At 42.1% G+C, this 23804-nt stretch overlaps 1 protein-coding gene across 9 annotated transcripts; it reads left to right on the forward strand.

Moving 5' to 3' along the window:
• The first annotated feature begins 760 nt into the window (after positions 1 to 760).
• Positions 761 to 4076, forward strand: LOC115586232 (uncharacterized). Of its 9 annotated transcripts, none has more exons than XR_003984842.1 (5): positions 761 to 920; positions 1322 to 1340; positions 2106 to 2259; positions 2351 to 2514; positions 2677 to 4076. XR_003984842.1 is itself a non-coding variant. In XM_030425080.1 (3 exons), exons 1-3 carry the CDS (start codon positions 1975 to 1977, stop codon positions 2876 to 2878), a joined length of 651 nt encoding a protein of 216 aa, XP_030280940.1. In that variant the 5' UTR covers positions 1756 to 1974; the 3' UTR covers positions 2879 to 4076. The 9 variants fall into 9 exon arrangements, 2 of the variants coding, with proteins under 2 accessions (XP_030280940.1, XP_030280941.1); XR_003984843.1 differs by lacking the exons at positions 761 to 920; positions 1322 to 1340 and having other exon boundaries at positions 1756 to 2259; positions 2677 to 3303; positions 3378 to 3493; positions 3622 to 4076; XR_003984840.1 differs by lacking the exons at positions 761 to 920; positions 1322 to 1340 and having other exon boundaries at positions 1756 to 2259; positions 2677 to 3774; positions 3898 to 4076.
• Positions 4077 to 23804: the final 19728 nt, after the last annotated feature.

The raw sequence follows: 23804 nt of genomic DNA on the forward strand, positions 1-23804 counted from the left end.
ATCTATTTGAAAGAGTATAAGCAATGTCTCTTAAATGCACCTTATAGAAAAATGTCTCGTCATTAGTTGTTCTTATTCATATGTAACTTAGTATACTATGCAGCAATTATTTCCATACCATGTGGACCAGTTCGACTAGTTGGTGATGGCTCAGGCACTCTCCTTTCCCTTTCACTGTCTGAGCCCTGCACGTTATCTAGTCTGTCGCTTTCTCCCTCCTCCATATCGTCACCGCTGTGATGTTCTCCCTCCTCCTCCTGTCCCTGGTCGCCTTGGCCTTGTATTCTATCTCTGTCAGGTTTCGGTTGCCCTTCTCTCTCCCCTTCCACCTGGTCTTCGTGTTCTCTCTCTCCCTCCACCTCTTTTCTCTCTCCTTCCACCTGGTCTTTGTGTTCTCTCTCTCCCTCCACCTCTTTTCTCTCTCCTTCCACCTCGTCTTCGTCTTCTCTCTCTCCTTCCACTTCATCTCCACCGTCTACCTTGCTCAGTTGTTCATTTTCTTTTGTCGCCTTTCTCTTTGGTGAGAAAAAACTACTAATGCTACCTTTCCTCTTCATTTCTGTAAGATTGAAAGTAACTTTACGTTTTCCTTGACAGACGTTGACTCAATATTAGCTTTTGTAGCCTAACGTTACTTTACACAGAACTAATGTAAGACCTAACGTACACTCACGGTGTTCCGGACACTTCGCACAGTAAAAGTCCCATAAAATATCAATGCGCGGAAAGATAAGCCTGATTGGCTTATAGGTCTCTGGGGGTAGGTCTTACATGCATACCAAAGTTTGATTGACACATTTTGAGCCAATCGTTTGGGAGAAATTTTGAAAAAACTTATCGTAGTCACGGTGTCCGGACTACCGTGACTACTCACAGTAATCCGGACGGCTGGCCATTTCAACACACGGTATTCCGGACAGGTAAGAAGAAGTCATTTTTAACATCATAAAAACACTCATTTTAGTTGAATAACAGTCAGATATTGTATATTTCTTATTTCTAAGCATTTCTACATTACTTTTTTGTTGATAAATGCTTATATGAAGTGGCGTAGCGTCATAGTCATGGCCATGTGTTCAAAATGGCGGTGCACCACTCCAAAAAGATGCTAATTAACTGTATTAACGTTGATAAATTAATTTGTCAGAATTTAAATTCATATTGTAACGTTATATAGCTAGAAATACTGTTAATGTAAAACCAAGCGGAGAATTAATAAGCACAACTCTTGTGAATTTGAATAATTACACATTTATTTGAAAACATTTTAACTCTAACGTTAACTCTCCCCCCCCCTTTCCCCACATGGCAAATAAACAAGAACGAACATCATATAACAGGTAACCCTAATTAACTTTTCTTTTAATGATACTATGTACATTAAACTTGTGTGTGTGTGAGAGAATACTATATACATCATGCAATCATTATTTAATCTTTGTGTGTGTGTGTTAGAATACTATATACATTATGTAATCATTATTTAATCTGTGTGTGTGTGTGTTAGAATACTATATACATTATGTAATCATTATTTAATCTGTGTGTGTGTGTTAGAATACTATATACATTATGTAATCATTATTTAATCTCTGTGTGTGTGTGTGTTAGAATACTATATACATTATGTAATCATTATTTAATCTGTGTGTGTGTGTGTTAGAATACTATATACATTATGTAATCATTATTTAATCTGTGTGTGTGTGTGTTAGAATACTATATACATTATGTAATCATTATTTAATCTGTGTGTGTGTGTGTTAGAATACTATATACATTATGTAATCATTATTTAATCTCTGTGTGTGTGTGTGTGTGTGTGTGTGTGTGAGACACATGAACAACAGTTACATTCACACTACATTCACACAACATTTATGACACAGCCACTCTCCATCCGGGACATCATCCATATCTACGCACGCTAAGTGAAACCAGAGTTCACAGAGCTCACACTGGACCCACTCGTCGATGTCTGCCTCTAACCCTGGTGGTGCAGTGTTGCGGCAGACTGCACAGTGGCCGGCACTGTCCAGTGAAGTGTTGCCTTTTCTTCTGCAACTTTCTTCCCTGGCCCTCTTTTCTCCTCTCTTTCTCTCCAGCTCTGCCTTCCTTTTCTTCTTCTGTTCCTCCTTTTCCTTCTCCTCGGCCTCCAGCCTATCAAGATGCTCAACATATTCGTCGCTGGTTATTACCCTGGCCTGTAGGGGCAACCGACGCCGTACTCCACCAGGTTTCGGGCCAAATGTGGGTGTGGTGAGTATGTTTGTGAGGGATTGTCGAATGAGGCCAGCTTCAACGAGGTAATTTTTTTTATGCCGATTACATGTCGGACATGTATCACCAGCAGGGGACACAGATGGTGGAGTGGACGATGCAGCAGCCGGTGGACAGGTGGAGGTCGACACAGCAGCTGGTGGAGTGGAGGAGGTCGACGCAGCAGCTGGTGGAGTGGAGGAGGTCGACGCAGCAGCTGGTGGAGTGGAGGAGGTCGACGCAGCGGAGGAGGAGGTGGGCACGAGCTTTACAATCTAGATAAAGATTTCTCGGGTTAAAAACTAGTATTCTTCACACTAAGTAAGATTTAAGGTGCATAATAGAATTAATATGAATGATTATAGGAAATAAAATAAAGAAGCTAACCTGCGTCATGTCCACTGCCTCTTTCGACAGGGGATGGATGCCTGCCTTCTTGAAGCCCGCCATGATGTTTGCTGGTGTGACAGCCTTCTCATGGGCATGCCTGAGGACTGAGGAGAACTGTTTTTTGCCAATTACCATGTCTCCCCTCACCAGGCCCATGCGACTAGCCAGGGTGCTGAATACGGCCTTCAGCGGGTTAAAAATGCTGATGTCCAGCGGCTGGAGCATGTGAGTGGTGTGTGGGGGGAGCAGCACAATTTCTATTGAATTTTGCCTGCACATGTCTATAACATGGTGGCCACAGTGGGTTTCATGTTGATCCATTATTAAAACTAAGGGGCGTTCTTGGGGGGCATGTTTTATAAAATGATTTAGCCACTTTGTGAAGAGCTCGGTGGTCATATAGCCCTTTTCACTGTAACTATACAAACTAAATTTGGGTCCATCCAAGGCATAGGAGACGCTTGGAAGGCAGCGGGGGTAAATTATGAAGGGAGGGATGTGTGCTCCAGCCGCACTCACAGCCATGTGCACTGTGATGTGCTCCCTGGTGGTGGTCTGCTGGCGGTACACGTGCCTCTTCCCCTTCTGGCACACCACCTTCTCCCTTGACTTTGGCTTATCACCAAAGCCAGTCTCGTCACAGTTCCAGATGAGGTGAGGTTTGTCATGGAGACTGTGTTTATCCAGGATGTTCCCGAAAAGGCAAAAAAACCTTTCAATTGCCTCAGGTGTGGCGGCAAGGACCCTGGCCCTATCGAGGGAGTCCGGTGTCCGGGTGGTCAGCTCTGGGTGGCGTTCTTTAAAGCGGGACCACCAGTTGTCACTGAGGCCCTTCTCAATGTTGGTGAGTGTCTTCCTCCCGCTGTCTTTAATTGTCTCTAGGGCGAGACTCTTTATAATGGCCCTCGTCAGGGGAAAGCCATGATCCGCCATCCAGATAACGTAGTTAACCAGGGCTTCTTCCTCCTCTAGATTGACAGCCCTGTTTGGATGGGGACCACACTGAAACTTCCCCAATTTGTGGTCGGCAAGTGTTGAGCGGGGAATGGCGTACTTCGCTGCCACTTTCCTCACACTGGCACCTTGTTTGATTTCTGACACTGCTGCCAGAAGTGTTTCCCTCGTGTATGGCTTTTTCCCTGACATTCTTGCCTAACAGTTGATTTAAGAATATATATTTAGAATTTGGAAGCATTTCTGTAACTCAAGTTGTTAAATCTGATATTTATGGATTTTGTCTTTTCACAGCAGGGGAGAGAGAGGCCAGGACGCACCAGAGCAGAGAGGGGCTGGACCGGAGAGCAACTTGTTCTAACGTTAACGTTATGTTCTTCTTCTTATTTTTATTATTATTATGTTCATTTTATTTTATCATGTTCATTATATTAATGTTCATTTTAATTTGTTAATAAAATTATTTCCTTTAACTTTAGACTCCCTTTATTTGTATGAATTTAACATTTTAACAACTTTTAACGTTATAACAAGCTTGAGCCGTGGACAATAATGTTGACTTTCATGGCAAATATTGACAAAATATGTATTATTAACATATTAAGTTAAGTTAACATTATGACTTTGATAATACTTTGTTAACGTTAATACAAATGTGTGATGTCCCGAACCAGAAACACAGATGTGTTGAACTTTAAGACAGTTAACGTTATTTTGAGAGTGAGGTGTTGTTTCAGTGTTGGTGCACTAATGCGCCTTTTGCGCTCAGATCACATCGGACAAAGTGAGGGTGTATCACTTCACAAAGTAAAAATACTTGCAAGAAGTAACTCCTTAGTACTTTAGAAACGTTTCTGTCATTTTGCTGGCGGGTTATCATGTTTTAAAACCGGCCCTCTGCTCCTCCCCACCACGAAGCGTCCGGCCATAAAACCCTCCCCCCGCCATTTTGTGAACGTTCATAGGAGCACGCTGGAAACTCACGTGGATTTCTCCGAAATGACTGGCTCTTGAAGAAAGGGAGTGGTCGGAGTCGAAAGAGGAAGGGTCAGGGGTGACGCGGATATATATAGTGCCCATGACCCGGAAGTATTTATTTATAGAATTTGCGGCAAAAGGTCAAGTGTCCGGAATACCGTGATGTCCGGAATACCGTGAGTGTACGTTAGCAAACATGACATGTATTATAACGTTACATGTAATGTTAGCTAGGTCTGACGTTAGTTCATGATGTATAGTTAGCGAAATAACGTTCTTCAACTTGATTTTTATCACCTCAAAATCAGCTTCGCGACTATATTAGCACTGTGCTTTCATTATTATTTCATTTCTTGATAGATAATAGTTAATCAGTTTTTACCTCTTTCCTGCCGTGTTTCCTCTCCAGTAGCGACTCCTGTCTCCCTCGCTTCACGCCACTCGGTTTTCCAAACAAAGCCTTCTCTTGCCGCTCTCGCGTTATCTCATGCTGCATTCACTGCAGTCGGACATTGGAAATTCGCGCTCGTAAATGTCAAAATGGCCATAACTTTTCTTTGAATTCGTTGCTGCCAACTGGGGTGGCAGCAGGGGTAGCAAGACTTTCTTTGAGGGTGGCATTTGCCACCCCATGCCACCCCGGTAGATCCGCCCATGTCTCCAAGTCTCTCCTCCGTCGACAAAGGGGAGGGGTGGTTTCTGTTGACCTCAAACTTATTGAGTAATAAACTTCATTTGGGCTTCACAATAACATAAGAAAGATCTGTTGAATGACCTTCTTACGCTAGTTTTGGAATCTGCTAAAATTAAGAAGTTGGAATTGTAGTTTATCAGTTATTAAGGACGTATTTGAATTTGGGTGAGAACAGAAGACTGCAAAAGGGGGATTGGTATGTCAGACCCAGGAACAACAACGGTCATAAACCACAGCAGTGACTCGGATTATAAAATTCCATCACCGCAAAGGTATGTAATCTCTGTTTTGTTATTGATTATTTATTGATTTGGTGTCAAATTACCAATATATCTACCTTATTATCCTGCAATGATTTATACACACACTCAAACTCGCTCAAACTAACTTGTTGAAGTCCATAGTACAGGGCTTGTTTACCTCAACATATTGTCTGTTTGGAGTTACATTTTAGGCTAGTGAATAAATATATTTGTTTTTCTTCCACAGTGATGATGATGATGATAAGCAATCAGGTGCTTCTGCACCAGCATCTGCCCCACCCCCTCAGCCACAGCCACAGCCAGGACCATCAGCTACTCCCATCTGTCAGTCACTGCGAGGCCATTCCACTCGCCGTGCTTCAGCTCCTCTTCCTCAGCCATCGCCATCCTCATCCGACTCGGACTCACTTGAAAAAATGCAACCTAAAAGAAAATTGTCACACAAATTGGCAAATCCAAGGCGTGCTCAAGTTGGGTCTGCCACTTCAAGGGTGAGAGAGGAAGAAATAAGCTGGCACAACAGAGAGGAGAAGGACAAAAGACCGGACCCAATCAGATTCATGCCAGCCAGAATCCCTGGCCCCACATTTGACACCAAGGCATCATGGTCCCCCCTTTCTCTGTTCCAGCTTTTTTTTAGCACCACTGTAGTCCGTACGATCATCGACAAATCAATGCCAATGCTGTCAAGAGACTACAGGCTGGAAAGAAGTTTCTTTGGAGAGCCCTGACGGTGAGCGATTTTTATGTTTTCATGGCCATTATTATTTTCTCGGGCCTTGTGAATGTCCATCACAGAGCGGATTACTGGAGAAGGCAATGGCCATATAACTTTGCCTTCCCCAGTGAAAAGATGACACGGGACCGCTTTGAAGCCATCTTGTGGTCGCTGCACCTGAGCAACCCAAGAGAGGATGAAGAGAATGAGCGCAGGAGGAACACGGCTGAGTATGACAGACTCTTCAAAATCAAGCCCCTGTGCATTGAAATCATGACTGCCTGCAAAGCACATTTCCAGCCGTACCAGAACATCGCCATTGATGAAAGGATGGTGGCATCCAAGGCCCGCATCAGCATGAAACAGTACATGAGGGACAAGCCGACAAAGTGGGGGTACAAATTGTTTGTGCTTGCAAACTCCGCAACAGCTTACACCTGGAACTTTTTTGTGTACTCTGGAAAGAGTGCGTTAACAACAGGCCAGGGTCTGAGCTACACATCGGTGATGGACCTTCTGCCGTTTCCTCTGCTTGGTGGGGGCTACACACTGTATGTGTACAATTTCTACTCCAGCCCTGCCCTCTTTCAGGATTTGTCAAAAAAAAACATTGGCTGTTGAGGGACCATCAGAAAAAACCGTGTTGGTTTTCCACAGGCTGAAGGTAATGACTTACCCAAGAAGGCTGAGAGGGGAGATCTGCGGTGGATCAGGAATGTGGATGGACACCAGGGAAGTGAGCATGTGCTCTACAGTGCATGAGGACTTCAGTGGACAAACGGTAAACCGTAAAGTAAAAGAGGCTGGCGTGTGGCAGACCAAGGCCATACCTGTCCCAGACGCTGTAGCTGATTATAATCAAAACATGGGCGGTGTGGATTTGTCTGATGCTTTGATTGGATATTACAGCGTCCACCACAAAACCATGAAATGGTACAAAACTTTCTTTTATCATTTTGTGGATATTGCCGTGGTGAACAGTTTCCTTCTCCACAAAGAGCTGTTCAAGATCAGGAATGAGCCTACCATGACGAAGCCACATACGCAGAAGACCTTCAGGGAACAGCTTGCTGCAGAGATGGTAGAGTTTGCTGAAGGCTCAGCACCACCACCACCACCACCACCACAACTCACCTGCATGCCCATGTACTATGGGAGCGATGCCACACAGTCCAGGAGGTACTGCAGGTTGTGTCAGGATGCTGGCTTGCCAAGAGTGAAGACACCTGTTTACTGCAGGCAATGCCAGGTCCCTCTGTGCTTCACATCAAAGAAGAACTGCTTCCAGCAGTGGCATGACGCACATTAGTGTAAATATATTTGATGTTCAAAGTTCTTGCCAGTGTGATTTTCTGGAAGTGATTCCTGTTTTTTAAGTGTAAATATAGTTGATGTTCGAAATTCATTCCAGTGTGTTTTTCTGGAAGTGGTTCTTGTTTTATTCGTGTAAATATAGTTGATGTTCAGAGCTTTTTGAAGCATGTTTTTCTGAAAAGTGATTCTTGTTTTTACTTGTGTTTTTACAGTTTGGTTGCATTGTTACTGTTATAACACTTGTATAGTTCATAATTGTTCTTTTATATATATATATATATATATATATATAGATATAGATATAGATATAGATATATATATAAAATATATAACACATGAAATTAAATCTGCTCCTCAAGAGTGAGTCAAACTTCAGTACCTTTGTATGGTATTCTTTGAATGGGAAAATGTGTATGTCTCTGGTTGATTTTTCAAAACAAAGCCAAAACAGTGTTTTGGAACAGTATTTAGATGGGTGTGCCCAAATGGCTAATTTTCGCCTGAAAAATGTCTCTACTAAAACCTCTCTAACTTTGCTCTGCTTTACTTTATTAGCATCAGTCTTGGCACAGGTAATGTTCAGACGTTTTTCTATCATTTGCTGGAGCTTTTGGGCTGCAACTACATGATTCAAAAGGGGATATTCACTCTAAAAGTGTACAATTTTGTTAGGCGGAAAAGAAATCTTTCATTTATGCTGTTTTCCATCTTCATTTAATCTGACCCAGTAACATATATACTAATGCTTACATCTTTTCAGAAATCTCCCAAGTGTTATCTTTATTATGATACCAAGATTATTCATATAGACCATGTGGTTGCTGAGATATGCTCTATTCATTATGGGCATGTCATTTTCGAGCAGAAACCTGAGCCAGAGGCCTAGGGTTTAGATGCAGAGACAAGGCTTGTGTTCCTACACTTTTATCTGTTTTACTGTTAAGTGCCTTTGCTACTGTTGCACTTTAGTGCTAAAAATAAATTAATTTGTTGTTGTTATTTGCTGCATGTACGGTTATAAAATACAATATTTTATTTTAATACAAAAGGCAGCGGATCTCATTGACACTGAGTTAAAAACTAAAAGGAAAAAGGGATGTTACATAACTATGTTACATTGTATAGAGTACCACGACTGACATGCCTATCCTGCCAGTCAATCCTGCCTTGATCTGTTTGGAAGTACTCATTAAAGAGCTCCCTGACAACCATGCCATCCTGGCTGGCTCTTGCGGCTGTGATGCGACGGGTGCTGATGAGGTTGTGTCTCCCTGGACCACCTGCCTCCACTCACCAGGTGCACCATCCCTATCGACCATTCATGGTGGTATGTAGCGGTTTTGTTCCGGCAGGGGTTGGTCTCCTTTGGACAGAGAATTGTCGAGAGCCACGCAAGCCTTGGTGACATCTTCAGCTGTGTCGATGCAGCACTCCATAACCCTTCCCAGTACCCGCCACCTGGCAGCAAGAATGCCAAAGGCATTTTCGATCACTCTCCTTGCTCTTGAGTGCCTGTAGTATTACAGAATATTATTATTGTTAGAAATTATATTTCCAGAGGATAAACAGTGAGACAATACACTAGTTAACAAAATGTTTAAATGATGTTTAAAGATATTAGAAAGGCTACTTCACTAACTTACCTGGGTATGGGCGCATGAGGTTGATCTTCTGTGGGAACACCTCATCAGCCACAAAAACAGGCGGTGTCAGAACATCTGACCCAGGCGGAGGAGCGTGTGGCAGCAGAGGGATCCGTCCCTGATTTAGCTGCTCTCCGAACTGGGTAAGGCTGAAGACACCAGCGTCGCTCTCTCCGCCGAAGGCTCCGATGTCGACAAAGGTGAAAACGGTAATTCGCGTCACAGGCAGCCATCAAAACTAAACTAAAAAAACCTTTATAATTAAAAAAGCTGCTGCCACTGTTGGCTGGTGCTTTGACGCGGATGTGCTTTCCATCGATGGTTCCGACGCAATTTGGGTAATCCCACTGCGTCCAAAAACCCTCACTGATAGCCTCCCATTGATCGCTCTCTGGGAACTTCATCTCCTCCCTCAACGCAGTCCACTCACCTCTCTGATTATTTTTGACACCGTCGCAGTTCCCAACTTGTAACTGGCTGCCAGGGCTTGTTGGCTGATCCCTGCTGCCAGATAACGGAGGGTCACAACCAGTCGCTCAGCATCGCTCACGGGCGCTCTGTGGAATGCGGGATGGTTGATTATTGGAGCTACCCGCCGTAGTAATTCATCAAATGATGCGGCAGACATGCAAAAGTATTTAAAGTGCCTTTCATCGTCAAGTTCTCTTATCGGCAAAACTAAAGAAAATAACTCGCCATTTATGTGTTCTCATTTAGTGGCTGCACATGCCACCACCGCGCACGTTTTTTGTTCCTTTTTTGTCCATACTGAAGCCATGTTGTTGATGTTGCTGCCGGTAATGACAGCGTCGTTGACATGGCAATGGTTGCCGTGTCAACGGCTCTGTCATTTATGACAAGACACTGCCCTCTAGAGGATAAGTTGCGTTACGTCTATAAAAACGCTGAAACCGGACGGAGTATGTAGGCCAGTAGCAGAGAGAACGTACGGTACGGACGGACAAATTTCATCCGGATCCGGAGGTATAAAGCCAGCTTCACTTGTAAGCATGCAACAATTGTAATCAGGGGTCTGTGTAGAGGGCTGGAAGCCGATAGCCAAACAGCAGCAGACACAAAACACCAGATGTTAATCAACCGACTGAAACCACCAGGAACTGTGCAGCTCTACCTATCAGGATAAATACATTATTAACAATAATAATAATAATAATAATAATAATAATAATAATAGATACATAAATAAGAACTTACTTCAGTTAGCTTTGGTTAACACTTCAATAGCTCCTCCTAATGCGAGTTGTGCGACTGAAGTGATTTTTTTACGTTCTTATTTTTCTTCTGAACATCTCATGTCATCGCCGGCCAATCATGTTACAGTAGTCGCTAGCGTCATGGGCACAGCAACGCTCTGAGCAACCGGGCTGCGCCTTTTTATGAATGCCAATCATCAAAGACGCCCGAGCTCTTCTTGAAAACCAACAGCCGCAACGGTTTCATCTGTATCATCATCATTTCATCATCATCTTTCATCATCATCTGTATCTCCCTAATGCAGTTTTTTAATGATAAAATTTCCAACATCCACCAACACTCACACTCAGGTTCACACCCTCTCCCCTCATCTCCACCCCCACAGCACTGTCGGCACTTTTCCAGTTTCCAACTCCCGAATGGCTCTTTAACATCTGACCTCATCCGCAAATCAACACCCTCCACCTCTCAGCTTGATCCAATCCCCACCACCCTGGTCAAATCCTGCCTCCCATCTGTGCTTCCCCTCATCTCTGCCATCATTCACTCTTCACTCACCACTGGAATTGTTCCTCCATCCCTCAAAACTGCAGCCATCACCCCTATCCTGAAAAACCCTGGCTCAGATCCTAATAATTACAATAATCTCCGCCCCATCTCAAACTTACCTTTCATATCCAAAATCCTCGAAAAAGTAGTTGCCACTCAATTGCACACACATCTTACACAAAATTCCCTTTATGACCCTTTCCAGTCTGGTTTCCACCACCACCACAGTACCGAAACTGCCCTCATAAAAATCACTAATGACCTCCTTATTGCAGCTGATTCCGGTTCTCTCTCCATCCTCATCCTCCTTGACTTTAGTGCAGCATTTGACACCATCTCCCACCCTATCCTTCTCAGCAGACTCAACTCCATCGGCATGACTCACACCCCCCTTCAATGGTTCCACTCCTATCTCTCAGGTCGTACTCAGTTCATCCAGCTCAAATCCTTTAAATCCGACCCCTCCCCAGTCACTACAGGTGTGCCCCAGGGCTCTGTCCTGGGCCCCCTCCTCTTCATCACTTATCTCCTCCCCCTTGGCACCATTTTCCGTAAATTCAACATTCAATACCACTGCTATGCTGATGACACCCATCTCTACCTCTCTAGTAAACCAAACTCCACACTCCCACCCTCTTCCCTTACCGCCTGCTTATCAGAAATTAAATCCTGGTTCACTTCAAACTTCCTGAAATTAAACAGTGATAAAACTGAAATTCTTTTAATTGGCACCCAATCTACACTATCCAAAGTTGACCGTTTCCCCATTCTCATCGACAGCTCCTCAGTTTTCCCCTCCCCTCAGGTAAAGAGTCTGGGTGTCATCCTCGATAGCACTCTATCCTTCAAATCCCACATCAATAACAGCACTCGTTCTGCCTACTACCACCTATGAAATATCAACCGACTCCGTCCCTCCCTCACCCCCAGCACTGCCTCCATCCTTCTAGTCTTGTCACCTCCCGTTTAGATTACTGCAACTCTCTTCTTCTCAGTCTCCCTAACAAGTCCCTCCATAAGCTCCAACTGGTTCAAAATTGACTGTTACACCGTCCTACCTCTATTGTTGTTCTATTAAATTGTTGCACACTGTATGTTCACTGATGTTTTGAAATGTTGTTAATTGTATGGTTTTCTTTCTTTGTATTTGGATGTTTGAATGTTGTTTTATTGAATGTTTTAAATTGATTTTTTATTTTATTTTTTTTATCCATTGTTTTTTTTCTGATGTCCCTCTGTAAAGTGTCCTTGAGTGTCCTGAAAGGCGCTTTGTAAATAAAATGTATTATTATTATTATTATTATTATTATTATAAGACTTTACAGTTCATGATCCATAGTTATTTGATACACTATCTAACAAAAATATGCTAAAAAATCTAAGTATTATGAGCTTTTCTAACATCTCAACGTTATGCCAATAAAATGCTGAAGAACTGCAGGAAATTGGACACCTCCTCTAGTGTCTGGCTTGTTTCTCGATGGCAATAGAAGGGAATAGTCACAAACTTGTAATTGAGATGCACCCAGTTTATTTTATATCCAATAGATGACTTTTCCTCCTGAAGAAGAAAAAGAAGTGTTGATACTGGACACCTTTTTGGTGAATTGACATGAAACTTTTCATTTAATGAAACAAGTCAAGTTTCTTAACAAGGTTCTAAAAAACAAATGACAAAAATGTGCTTCACACTAAAAACGTGTTGTCACTGACACCACTCAAAAGCTCAGTACACAAACACACATAAACTTCATACACTTCAACAACATACTCATATCAAAACTCATATTGTCTTAAATGTCGATATTTGAGGTTTGTTGCAGTGAGAGAGCTGCAGCAGATACCTCACAAATGAAGAAGCTGGAGGGCAATTTGGCAGAAGCCCAAAACGTTGAGTCCTACCTTAAAGCGAAACTCTCGCCAAAAAGCAACCAAGGCTTTATTTGGGATTGAATATGAGTCAAACCTTCGTGTGAAAGCATAATTACGACGAAAGAGGCACTTTTAAGATTTACCGTAGTTTCAGTTTTGGGCACGTTAATTTTGAACGGGAGTGCATGGGGCAAGACATGCTAGCATCAAAATCGCTATTTTTAGAACACTAAGAAGGCTCGGCACAACATGAAATTTTGCTCGTAGCATCACTAGGGTCTCTACTCATGAACAAGAGCATTGAGAACATTGTTTGTCTACACAGAGTTTATGAAAAAGAAGGTTTTTGAACTACTCACGTTAGCTGCTGCACCTCCTGCGCGTTGCCTTCATGGCAGGCAAAAAGTGTTGATCCCTGAGTGCGACCTGACAGGCACGCTTGAGGAGCGGTTCACCATTACTCACACGAAGGTTTGACTCATATTTAATCCCAAATAAAGCCTCGGTTGCTTTTTGGCGAGAGTTTCGCTTTAAGGAGAACAAAAAACGTGTGTGTATGAGAGAGAGAGAGAGAGAGAGAGAGAGAGAGAGAGAGAGAGAGAGAGAGAATGGTCAGTGGTGTTTATTGTATGTGTTGGTGGCAGGTTTTGAGGCCTTCAGCACAGGGGTTGGTGGCTCCCATTTGAAACACTGTTGTTCCAGGCCAGACATTGTAACTGTCATGATGGATGAGAGAGTTCCATCTAGTGCCAAACTGTTCCTGGTTTTGGTCTTGTTTAGTCCAACCATGGAGAAAATCCTCTGAGCGTCTGCATTTGAATGAGGGAGCACCAACAATAATGCAGCTATCTTAGAACGCCTCCCAAACTGACTCAAACCGGTCACCTTTTAAAAAAGGAACCAAGGGCCACTATTACTCAAATGCTTTGCTTTTATTATTTCAATTAATTATGTATATGTCATGTGGTGCCAAATATTTATTACCTTGCTCTTGGTTGAGGAAATACTCCCCCAAATAGTCCCCCCAGGAATCTGCAGAGAAAAAGTTTAAATTCCATGGCGAGCAATTTTGATTCTGCGGAGAACAATTCTTGATTCTGTGGCTTGAAAGTTAAAATTCCGCAAACATCAAAAAAACATACTTTTTTAATGTAATAATGAATAAAATATTTTCTCATTAAATTAATTGCAATACCAGAACACTGTAAAACATTGTGGAACCTACTATTACTGGTTTTAAAATAATCAACATCAAAATTTTCTTTATTTGCAACATAAAAAGTGCAAAACTATTCACCAAATTATGGGTGAAGGTTTAAGAACAGAAAGTGCCTACTGCATACTGCAGATAGTTAATGTAAACATTCAGTTACAGCACATTTTATGCTGACATAAAATGTGCAATCAAGTCCAAATTATAAACAGTTTTTTCTTTTGTAAATAAAACAAAATCTTCATATGAAAGACATGTTTCAATAATAAAGTTGAAACCATTCAACTCTGCCATTTAAAATACATGTTTCATAAAGTGTAAACTATCTACTGTATACAGTGGATATGGGAAACAGTCTGCGTACAGCAGATAGTAAATGTTAACATTCATTGAGATCGCTACCTGGTGGTCGCCGGTCGCTAACCACACCGTGGTGGCGTTTCCCGCGTCCACCGGATGCAGTGGGTAGTGTATTTCTACTGTGAGTCTAAAGCCCAGTCTATCTGACAGTGACATCTAGCGGCCGGGATGAAAACTATATGCAAAATGTGATATTCCGCGGAAGGTCTTTGAATCGGCGGACGGACAAGAAATCTGCGGTAATTTCCGCGATCGCGGATTCCTGGGGGGCTACCCAAAACTCCTCAACATTAAAGGTGGTGGGATCTAGGGGATATCCATGAGCTGATACTCCAGGAACTCCTCACTCACCTTGTCCTGTTCCTGTGGCCCATGGAAAGGAAGTAGTTCCTGAAATCTAAAAAGAGCATCATGTGTAAAGAACTGATTAAGGATTTGTTTTGTGGCCATGATCAAAACTAAACTTAACAAAGTATTAAATGTGTTGAAATCCTGGAAAATGTGGAACCTTTGCCCGTCTACGAAGTATAGGGCATCTTCCACCCCACACTCAGCCCTCTGCTGCACGCCAACGGATTTAGCATGCTTCAGAAGGGCCTCCTTCAGGGGGAGTTTGTTGATTCCGCACTCCACAGCCCTGACCAGAAACGCCAGTGCTACCTGCTTGAATAGCAGCACCTCCTGAGGTGTGACATCTCCAGCCTCAAGGAGCCTGTTGAAGGTAGCTCTGGTGGTTAAGCCAACATTTAGCTTTTCTCCTACCAGAGAGAGAACAGAAAGAGATAAAGAAAATTAAGTACAGGTAGTTTAAACAATATCTCAGAATCAAAATCACTTTTTATTCACCAAACACATCAGGTAGACACACAGGAGTTTGACTTGGCAATCAGCACTTTAACTCAAAACTTGAAATTATTACCTGGCAGTTGGTTTAGTGGGTCCTTGTAGAGGATGTCATGGACTTGTCAGCCCTGTAGTGTTAACCGCTTCATTAACCTCGCACACAGTTTCATGATGAACTTTGTCATCTGCAAATGTGTAGTTCATAAAAGATTTCCATGTATTACTTAAAAAAAGGACATATCAGCCAATGAAAAATAAGCAGACATACTTGGCAGCAGGATAGCCCAACGCTTGCATTTTACCTCTCCATGGAGCTGGAAGATGGAAGACCTTTCTCTCTGGAGGAGGAGGTTCAGTGTGGAGAACAATGAAAGTGTTGCTTGACAGAAGAGGAGGTAGACTTCCGTCAGGGGGTTGGAAAATGCATCCACCAGCCTTCTAAACCTTGGTTGCTTCTCATCTGTAAATTAAAACAGGTTGTGCTTAAAAGTACATATTTAGTCTGGTCATACCTGTCAACATTGGGATTTTGAAAATCCTAGGCAAATCATCTGTGGGTGGTGGGACTGCCCGCGTCATGGGCCATGACCCATTGCATTTTTAGAAAAGTGTACAAGACATTTAAATTACCCCTAATGAACCACTTAAAAACTACAGGATGGTTTTTACAGCTCCTACCTCCTGAAACAAGGTGGGCATTTCTATTTCCTGTCCTTACCTATTGGGTGAAGCGATTAATCAGGTGTGCCTGATCATTGTACTGAAGTCAGGCACACCTGATAATCACTTCATCCAATAGTGGTGGACATGATGAAATAAAGATGCCCTTCTAAATTCAGGAAGTGTGAAAATGGTCTATTGAGGGTTCAAAATATGATAGGCTTACCTGCTTGACATTGAAATGCTTTGCTTATTCCTGCATTATATACATGAAATACAAAAGGGGCTCGCTTACCTTTGATGAGTTGCGTTGCTTTGGTTTTTCCTGCCGAGTGTTTTCTTGCGATGGCAGAGTCCGGGAACATGGCAGCAACACATTTATTGAAGTCATCACAGAAGCTAAAAGCTACATTGTTTTTAGCACAGAGCATTGCCATCTTCACCTCCGCGTTTGTGACCTGATCTGCCTCCGTAACATTTCTTGTGATGAATGTAGCCATTGAAGGGGCATGTTTCTGGGCTTCTAGAGCACATTTGTGCTTCAGAGAGTTTTCGTGCTGTCTCACGTCGTGTCGTCCGCCGTGAGCGACACTAAAATCTGCATTACATACCTTGCAAAGAGCATGGCTCTGTCCAATCCTGCTTCCCTTAAACCAGTACCCAACATCCACAGTCAGATCCTCTGGATCAAATCCGGATATCTGCAATACATGAATTCAAAGATTTATTGCAACACTATACAGCAAACTGTTATACTTGGCATTGGGCTTAACAGATTTGTAATATAAAGTGTACATGTTTGAACTTACTTCCAAAAACTTCTGCCCTGCATGTTTGGCAGTGTTGTGAACAATATGACAGGCTCCATGTATGTAAATGCTGCCATTTTCCCTCAGCATTCTGGCTGCAATTGAATTTTTGGCACCTGTATTTACAGGAGCATTATCAATAGAGAGACCTACACAGTTTCTCCAAGGGATGTTACTTTCCTGCAAGGTGTCATTGATTTTTTTATAAATCCCTTCAACAGTGCCACAGCTCTGCCCACTGGTGGTGCACATATCGAGGAACTGTGCACAACTTTCTTGGTGTCAAATATTCTCACTGTGAGAGGATTCATCTTCTCTAGACCTGTAACAATAAGGCGCATAATTAAACCTACATGTTTTTAAAAAATTGTGTGCATGTAGAAATGGATACAAACATACAAATTACTGGTAGTTGTTAAACTCAAACCAGTATCATTTGAGCCATCTGTAACATCTTCATCACCAGTTCCTTTTTGAAATGTGGTGCCACTGCTTCATTTACGATGTACGTTGTTTTGGTGCTTGCGCTCTTAAAGCTCTGAGCCGTGGGGGAGTCTCTAAAACAATCCTTGTACAAGGGACTGAAATGGTCAGCAACAGCAAATGGAGCAATGGTGCAGCACAATGTTCCATTTGCTGTTGCTGACCATTTCAGAATAAGAACAATAAAACAATAAAAATTTTAAAACAATAAAAACAAAAAAACACTAAAACACTAAAACAAGAGCAGAGTCTCATGCTGGGTTGAAAGCCGAAGAATAAAGATTGTCTTTAAGATGAGTTTTACAAATGGACAGTGAGGGGGCTTGTCTGATATGTAGTGGGAGGTCGTTCCATAGTTTGGGAGCGGCAATGGAAAAAGCTCTTTCCCCTCTGAGCTTCCGCTTAGACCTCGGTACCTCCAGGAGCAGCCGGTCAGCTAACCTGAGACACCAAGCAGGAGCGTGGGGATGGAGCAGCTCAGAGAGGTAAGGCGGGGCGAGACCATTTAAAGATTTAAAAACAAATAAAAGAATCTTAAAATGAACAGGCAGCCAGTGGAGGGAGGCCAGAATGGGAGTAATGTGCCTCTTATGTGCTCCAGTTAAGAACATCTGAAAAACAACCCCTGTTTCAGTTACACCACTTTACCAGATCAGTGCACATTGTGTTCTTTTTAGGTTTTCTGAACTTCTCCCGTACAATGGACCTGAGGAGCGTGACAAACTGACTGAGGGGTTTCTGGACTACCAGTCCATGGACATTGCCATGCCCGAAGACCCAGCAATGTTTGACTTCGAGAGCTTTTGGGGGAACATGGCATCAATGAAGAATAAGGTAAGAATTATTCTGTACTCATGGGAATACCCATTGATATAATCAACTTAATACTACACAAACATACTTGAGAGTAATTAGGCTTCCTATGTACATTTTTCAAAGGTGACTGGTATGAGCAGATTTGGCAGGCTGTCTCGTATTGCCAAGTAGGTCTTGGTACTTTCTCATTCAAATGCTGATGCAGAACGAGTTTTCTCTGTGGTTGGACTGAACAAAACCAAAACCCGAAACAGTTTGGCTCTTGAGGGAACTCTATCATCCATCATGATAGTGAAGATGGCGAGCCTTGAGCCACAGTGTTTAAAGTGGGAGCCCCCTGCCTCTGTCATCAAGGCATCAAAATCTGCGACAAACACCTACAACATGAGACATGTCCCCAGCTAGATGGAGAGTTGGTTGAAATGAAATATTGACAAATGAATGTATTTTGTCAAAATTCTTGTTACAATTTTCATTTCTAATTTCTGGTTAATTAAGACTAGCATTAGGAGGCCACAGTGCAGGGAGAGCCGCTGGCATGGATGTGAGGACATCAGTCCCATGATGGTGCTGATATGCTGGTCACCAGTATCCCATGCACCAGCATGGGAAGTTCCCTGCGAATGCTGGCAGGGAACACCTGTGCCTGAGTCCTGTTCAATCAGCATCTTGATTTGCCACACCTGTCAGGTGGATGGCTTATTTTATTGGATTTTAACAAATGTGTGCTCAACATCTGAAAGAAGAAATTATTTTGTGTACATACAAAAGAAAAACTATAAAATTGTTAACTTAAACTTGTGAGAGAAATGGAAGCAACAAACAAAGTGTTGCATTTATAGTGCAGTTTGTTTCGGGTGCCCTCAAATGAGCCCAAAATCTTGCAGGTTTGAAGCTTGTATTCAATAAACTTGGTGTTCTGTGACAACCTCACTGACTCTGTGCCCTGAGTTGGATTTTCACAGCCAAATTCACTCCTCCTCATACTCTGCAATGTGAAATAAGTTGTTGACACATCCCATGCTGGTCACCAGCATACCAGCATCAACATACCAGCACCAGCATACCAGCACCAAAACACAACGTATGCTGGTCACCAGCTATGCTGGTTTATGCTGGTTTTTCCAGCAGGGTCTTCATTGTTATTTTTCTCTTCCTGTCTCCCATAATAATTTTGATGTGGCAGAAACAGTACTGATCTATTATTTATGTCTTTCAGGTTTGAAAATGTATGCCTATGTGTGCTACATCGAAGATAATGACCGGAAGACCGTGTCAACGCATGACATACAAAACTTCCACCCCAAAAATCTGGACGACTCCAATGCCAAGAAGAGGGACAGGATCCTTTGCAGAAGGACTCCAGAGGAAAGGGGCTCATGCTATGATGGGCAAATATTAAAATTGGCAGGTAAAAATTCATTATGGCCTTACCATATTATTTGCTATGGAAAATACTAGCTTACTATTTTAAAACGTATTTTAAATATAGGGTGGCGAAGTCACGCCCTTCAGTTTACGGTACATGGGACCTCAGATGCGAGTTATTATGAATGACAGTCAATGGAGAGATACAAAATATTTTCTGGTCCTGTTTGAATTGTGCCATGAATTTCACATGTTGTTTGTGGTTTTTGAAGATAATTTTCCATGCAAAGATTACTACTATTTAGCGTGAAGAAGCTTGATAATGGTTTTGTATGAGGCCGCTTTGTGAACTTCAAACCTTCACTGCTCTCAACACGAATGATGTACATCACCACTCTCTGCACTACTTTAAAGGTTTTTTTCCAAGGGGAGGATAACAGCCTAGAAAGAGGCAAACATCACTGTAAGTCGGGGCATGTAAAGAGCTTTACTTATGCCGATGGGGAGATGGTCGGTCTTGTCCACTCGAGTCGCAGGGAGCAGCGTTACAAGGTTTTGGTGAGTGTTAGGACTTCACCAGCTAACTAGCTAGCTAATCGCAAGTGCTGTAGTGAGTGGTTTTAGTCCTATTGTATACTCGTGCGTATGTGTGTGTTTTGTTTTCCTTTTCCCTTTAGACTCGTGCCAGGACAGTGAAGACATGACCATCACCGTGAGCTTAGACATGGTCCCTTCAAGTGGTGTGCCTGAAGATGGCTCTGAGGAGTTTTTGTTTTCTCGCTCTTCTGGAGACGTCAGCAATGTCAGCAAACATCTCATAAGATGGACATATCATGTGCGACATGCACAAGACACTGTTTTGCCAGTCTTTTGTCCTACACTGTAAGGCTTAATATCATAGTTTAGCCGTTGAAACATCAGGTAAGATTTTTACAATTGAGTGTGTGTGGTGATAAAATATAAAATCAGCCCATACAATTTATCTGACATGAATATTGAACTTGGGGATTTGAATAAAATCTAAGTTATAAACACTAATGCAGGTAAATGACTGTCATCTTTCACATTGGGAATAAAGTAAGCTTGTATTCTGTTAAAGGCTGTGTCTGATTGTTTTTAAACACAAACATTGTTTTTGACTCAAAGAAACACAGCTCAGGGTCATAACTACAGTCAACTGAATTTATTTGAAATGGTATACAAATCCAAGGCGCTGACTTGCAAGCAGGACACACAGGAACAGGATATGATGGTGCTGAAGAGAGAAGAATATCGAAAACATAAACTTGTGATAAAAATGGAATTAATGCCCACTTAAACTCACTTAAAAAGCTACACTGTTACGTTTTTGGTGTGCAAACGTTCATGTGTCCCTCAGTCCCTGAAGCTACCGGTACTTCAGATGATTTAGTGCCGAGACGTGGGTCTACCTCAAATGGAAATGGTCTGATTTCGAAAAGACTGATGTGGGCCAAAAGACAGTTTTATGCAAGATTTGTCGAAAGTCTATCACCGTGAATCAGAGCTCCACAACAAACCTGTTTCATCACCTCAGAACCAACCATAGTAAAGAGTATGAAGAATACGAGAAACTTTGCGACTTAACTGCTGCTCAGGAAAAACAGTCGGCCTGTACCTGGTCAGCACACTCAACGAACCCTTGCTGAATCATTTAGCAGAAAAGTGCTGTATGAGAGAAAAAGCCAATGATGGCAAGACATAAATGCGGAAATATTTCAGTGAAACTTCTCTCCCCAGTCTGTATGATTCAACTCACAGTGCTGTGATGGATGAAGTGCAAAAGGTGACACACTTCGCAACAACAACCGAGTTTTTACGACTGAAGGGCACCAGTGGTGACATCCTGAACAACATCACTCCCTCTTGTGCTAAGTAGTTTTCAGTTACTGAAACTAGGTTTTGTTGTAGTTTGCTAAGGATCACTAAGTTCTTTGTCTTTGGTCATAGAATGCCTGAGGGACCGACTCTTGAAGCTTAATCCAAAGGAGGCTATTGAACAGCAGTTGGTCCTTGTAAGGAGAGGAATCTCTGCAAAAATCAGCGACATCCCAAAAAGGGGCCCTCAGACAGAGGTGAGTATTGCATTCAAACTCATTACTTTTTCAGCAGCCGTAGTTAACATGAAAACTGTGGGGCGACTGTAGCTCCGTCGGTCTGGTATGGGAGACATGGGGATAAACATTGTTTTGTTGGATTAATTCCTCTGGAATTACACAAAAAAAATATTGTTTGTTCTTCAAAACTTTGTGGAGGCGTGTAGCATGGGCCAACGCAGAACCCCTTAAAAGGGGAATCATGGTTTCGATTATCCAACCAATTATTGGTGTGGATCTGAATCGCATCAAGGGGTGCGCTCTCTGTGCACCATTTTTAGTTGGGCATGAAGGGGTTAATTTCTGAACAGTGGTTAAAACAGCAGAGAAAAAACGTAATCTGACAAAACAAGATTCATGAAAAAATCTGTCTTTCTCTCACAGACTCATAGAGTGGGTCGTTTATCAACCAAGGGGTTAGTGGTTCAAATCCCAGCTCTGTTGTCCACATGTCAGTGTCCTTGAGAAGGACACTTAACCCCCTCTTAACTCCTATGGGCCAAATAGTAAATAGACTGCACTTACATAGTGCTTTTTCCACCAGCTGAGGCATTCAAGCACTTTACAATGGCCTCTCATTCACCCATTCACACACACTCACACACCAATGGCGGGAGCTGCCATGCAAGGTGCTAACCTTGAAAAAATAATTGAAAATGTAACAAATCGACATTTTCAATTGCCCCATTGGAATACATTGAAACAAGCTTTGGACCTGCAGTCCCTCACTTTGTACTGGATCAATTGCAAATATTGAAAATCCCACCACTCATTGAGATAAAAGTAGATGGGAAAATAGGGTCCAGGGTGCTAAAAACCATAATGCCCCTTTAAGTCTTGAAATGTTCTTGAAATTCCTGTGTCTTGAAAGTCAGGCTGTCACTAAAATATAAATATTGTTGTCTCTTTTTCTTTTTCTATTCCTCTCCAGGGAAAACCAAAAGACTCTAAGCACTTGGAGTAAACTGCTATCCCTTAAGACCCTCATTTTCATTTACTTCCAGGGACGCTGGAAGGTTTTTTTAGTGGGTGTTGTGGTGCTTGTTTTAGTGCTGTCTTGCTGTCTACACCCCACTTCACTTGTCCCTGTCTCCCTTCCATATTTGTATGTTTATATTTGTTCAATATGTTTTAAGGTTTTTACTGGGTTCATGATGGTTTGTTGGTTCATGTTCTGAAAAAATTTATTCAAAATCACAAACTGCAATGAGTTGTCACGCCCCATATGTCCTGTTCCCAATTCGGTGGGGAAAATATCAGAATACATACACAATTACAGTATAGACATGTCTCTGGTGCCCAGTGTTAGGACTCTGTGATAATTTCTGTTGCAGCAGTGGGTTTCTCAGTATGTTTTTCTACTAGTTCTAGACCCTAATGGGACCAGTTTTCAAATGGTTTTAGCTCCTAATGGAACCAGTATTACGTTCTAATGGGACCAGTATGTTTCTGATGGTTTAACATCCTAATCGGACTATTAGGTCTCTGATGGTTTTATATCGTAATGGTACCATTAGGTTCCTAATGGTTTTACATCCTAATGGTACCATTAGGTTCCTAATGGTTTCTTCTAATTGTTCAAACATTAGGAACCATTAGAAACCTAATGGTTCCTAGTGATTTTTTCTAATGGTATTCTACTGGATTTTTCAGAATGAATATCATTCACAGGTACTGCAACACTTGTTTATATATGTTCAGCTCAGTTGTGTATATAATATCAGTACTGTAGTAATCACTCTGGAAGGTTTTTGTATGTTTTTGAGATGTATACACCGTGTTGAAAGCTGAAGTTTAAAGCTTTGTATCGCGAATTTCAGATGTCTATAGTAGATTTTGTAAGTAACAGACATAAATATTGTGTAACGTAACCAAGAGTCTGAGCCAGCCAGTTGTAAGTAAATGGTGAAGAAGGACACTCTTTTCAAATGAGTTCGCTTTTGAGTTGCTAGCTAACATGTGTGGGGTCACACCACACATGTTAACCGCGGAAGTTAAGTGCAAGTGTAAGATAATTGTGTATGTGGTAGAAAGGTCTTGGGTATATGAATCAAGTGTGGAATGAGTGTGACTGAAATGTAACGTTATTTGTTAAATATGAAGGAATGTGAGCATGAGAATGTAGTGAATGTGTATGTTGAGTTACAGTGTGAAGTAATGTTGTGTGTAGGGTTTCTTCGGCATTTGGCAATCAAAGTTGTCACAGTTTGCTCATTCTTCCCGTGTATCTGTGGTTTTCCCCGGGCGCTCCCAGGTTTTTCCAACAAGCATATAATATGTTTTGAAAAA

Source organism: Sparus aurata, chromosome 8 (assembly GCF_900880675.1).
Source record: "Sparus aurata chromosome 8, fSpaAur1.1, whole genome shotgun sequence".
In the NCBI taxonomy this organism is placed as follows: Eukaryota; Metazoa; Chordata; class Actinopteri; order Spariformes; family Sparidae; genus Sparus; species Sparus aurata.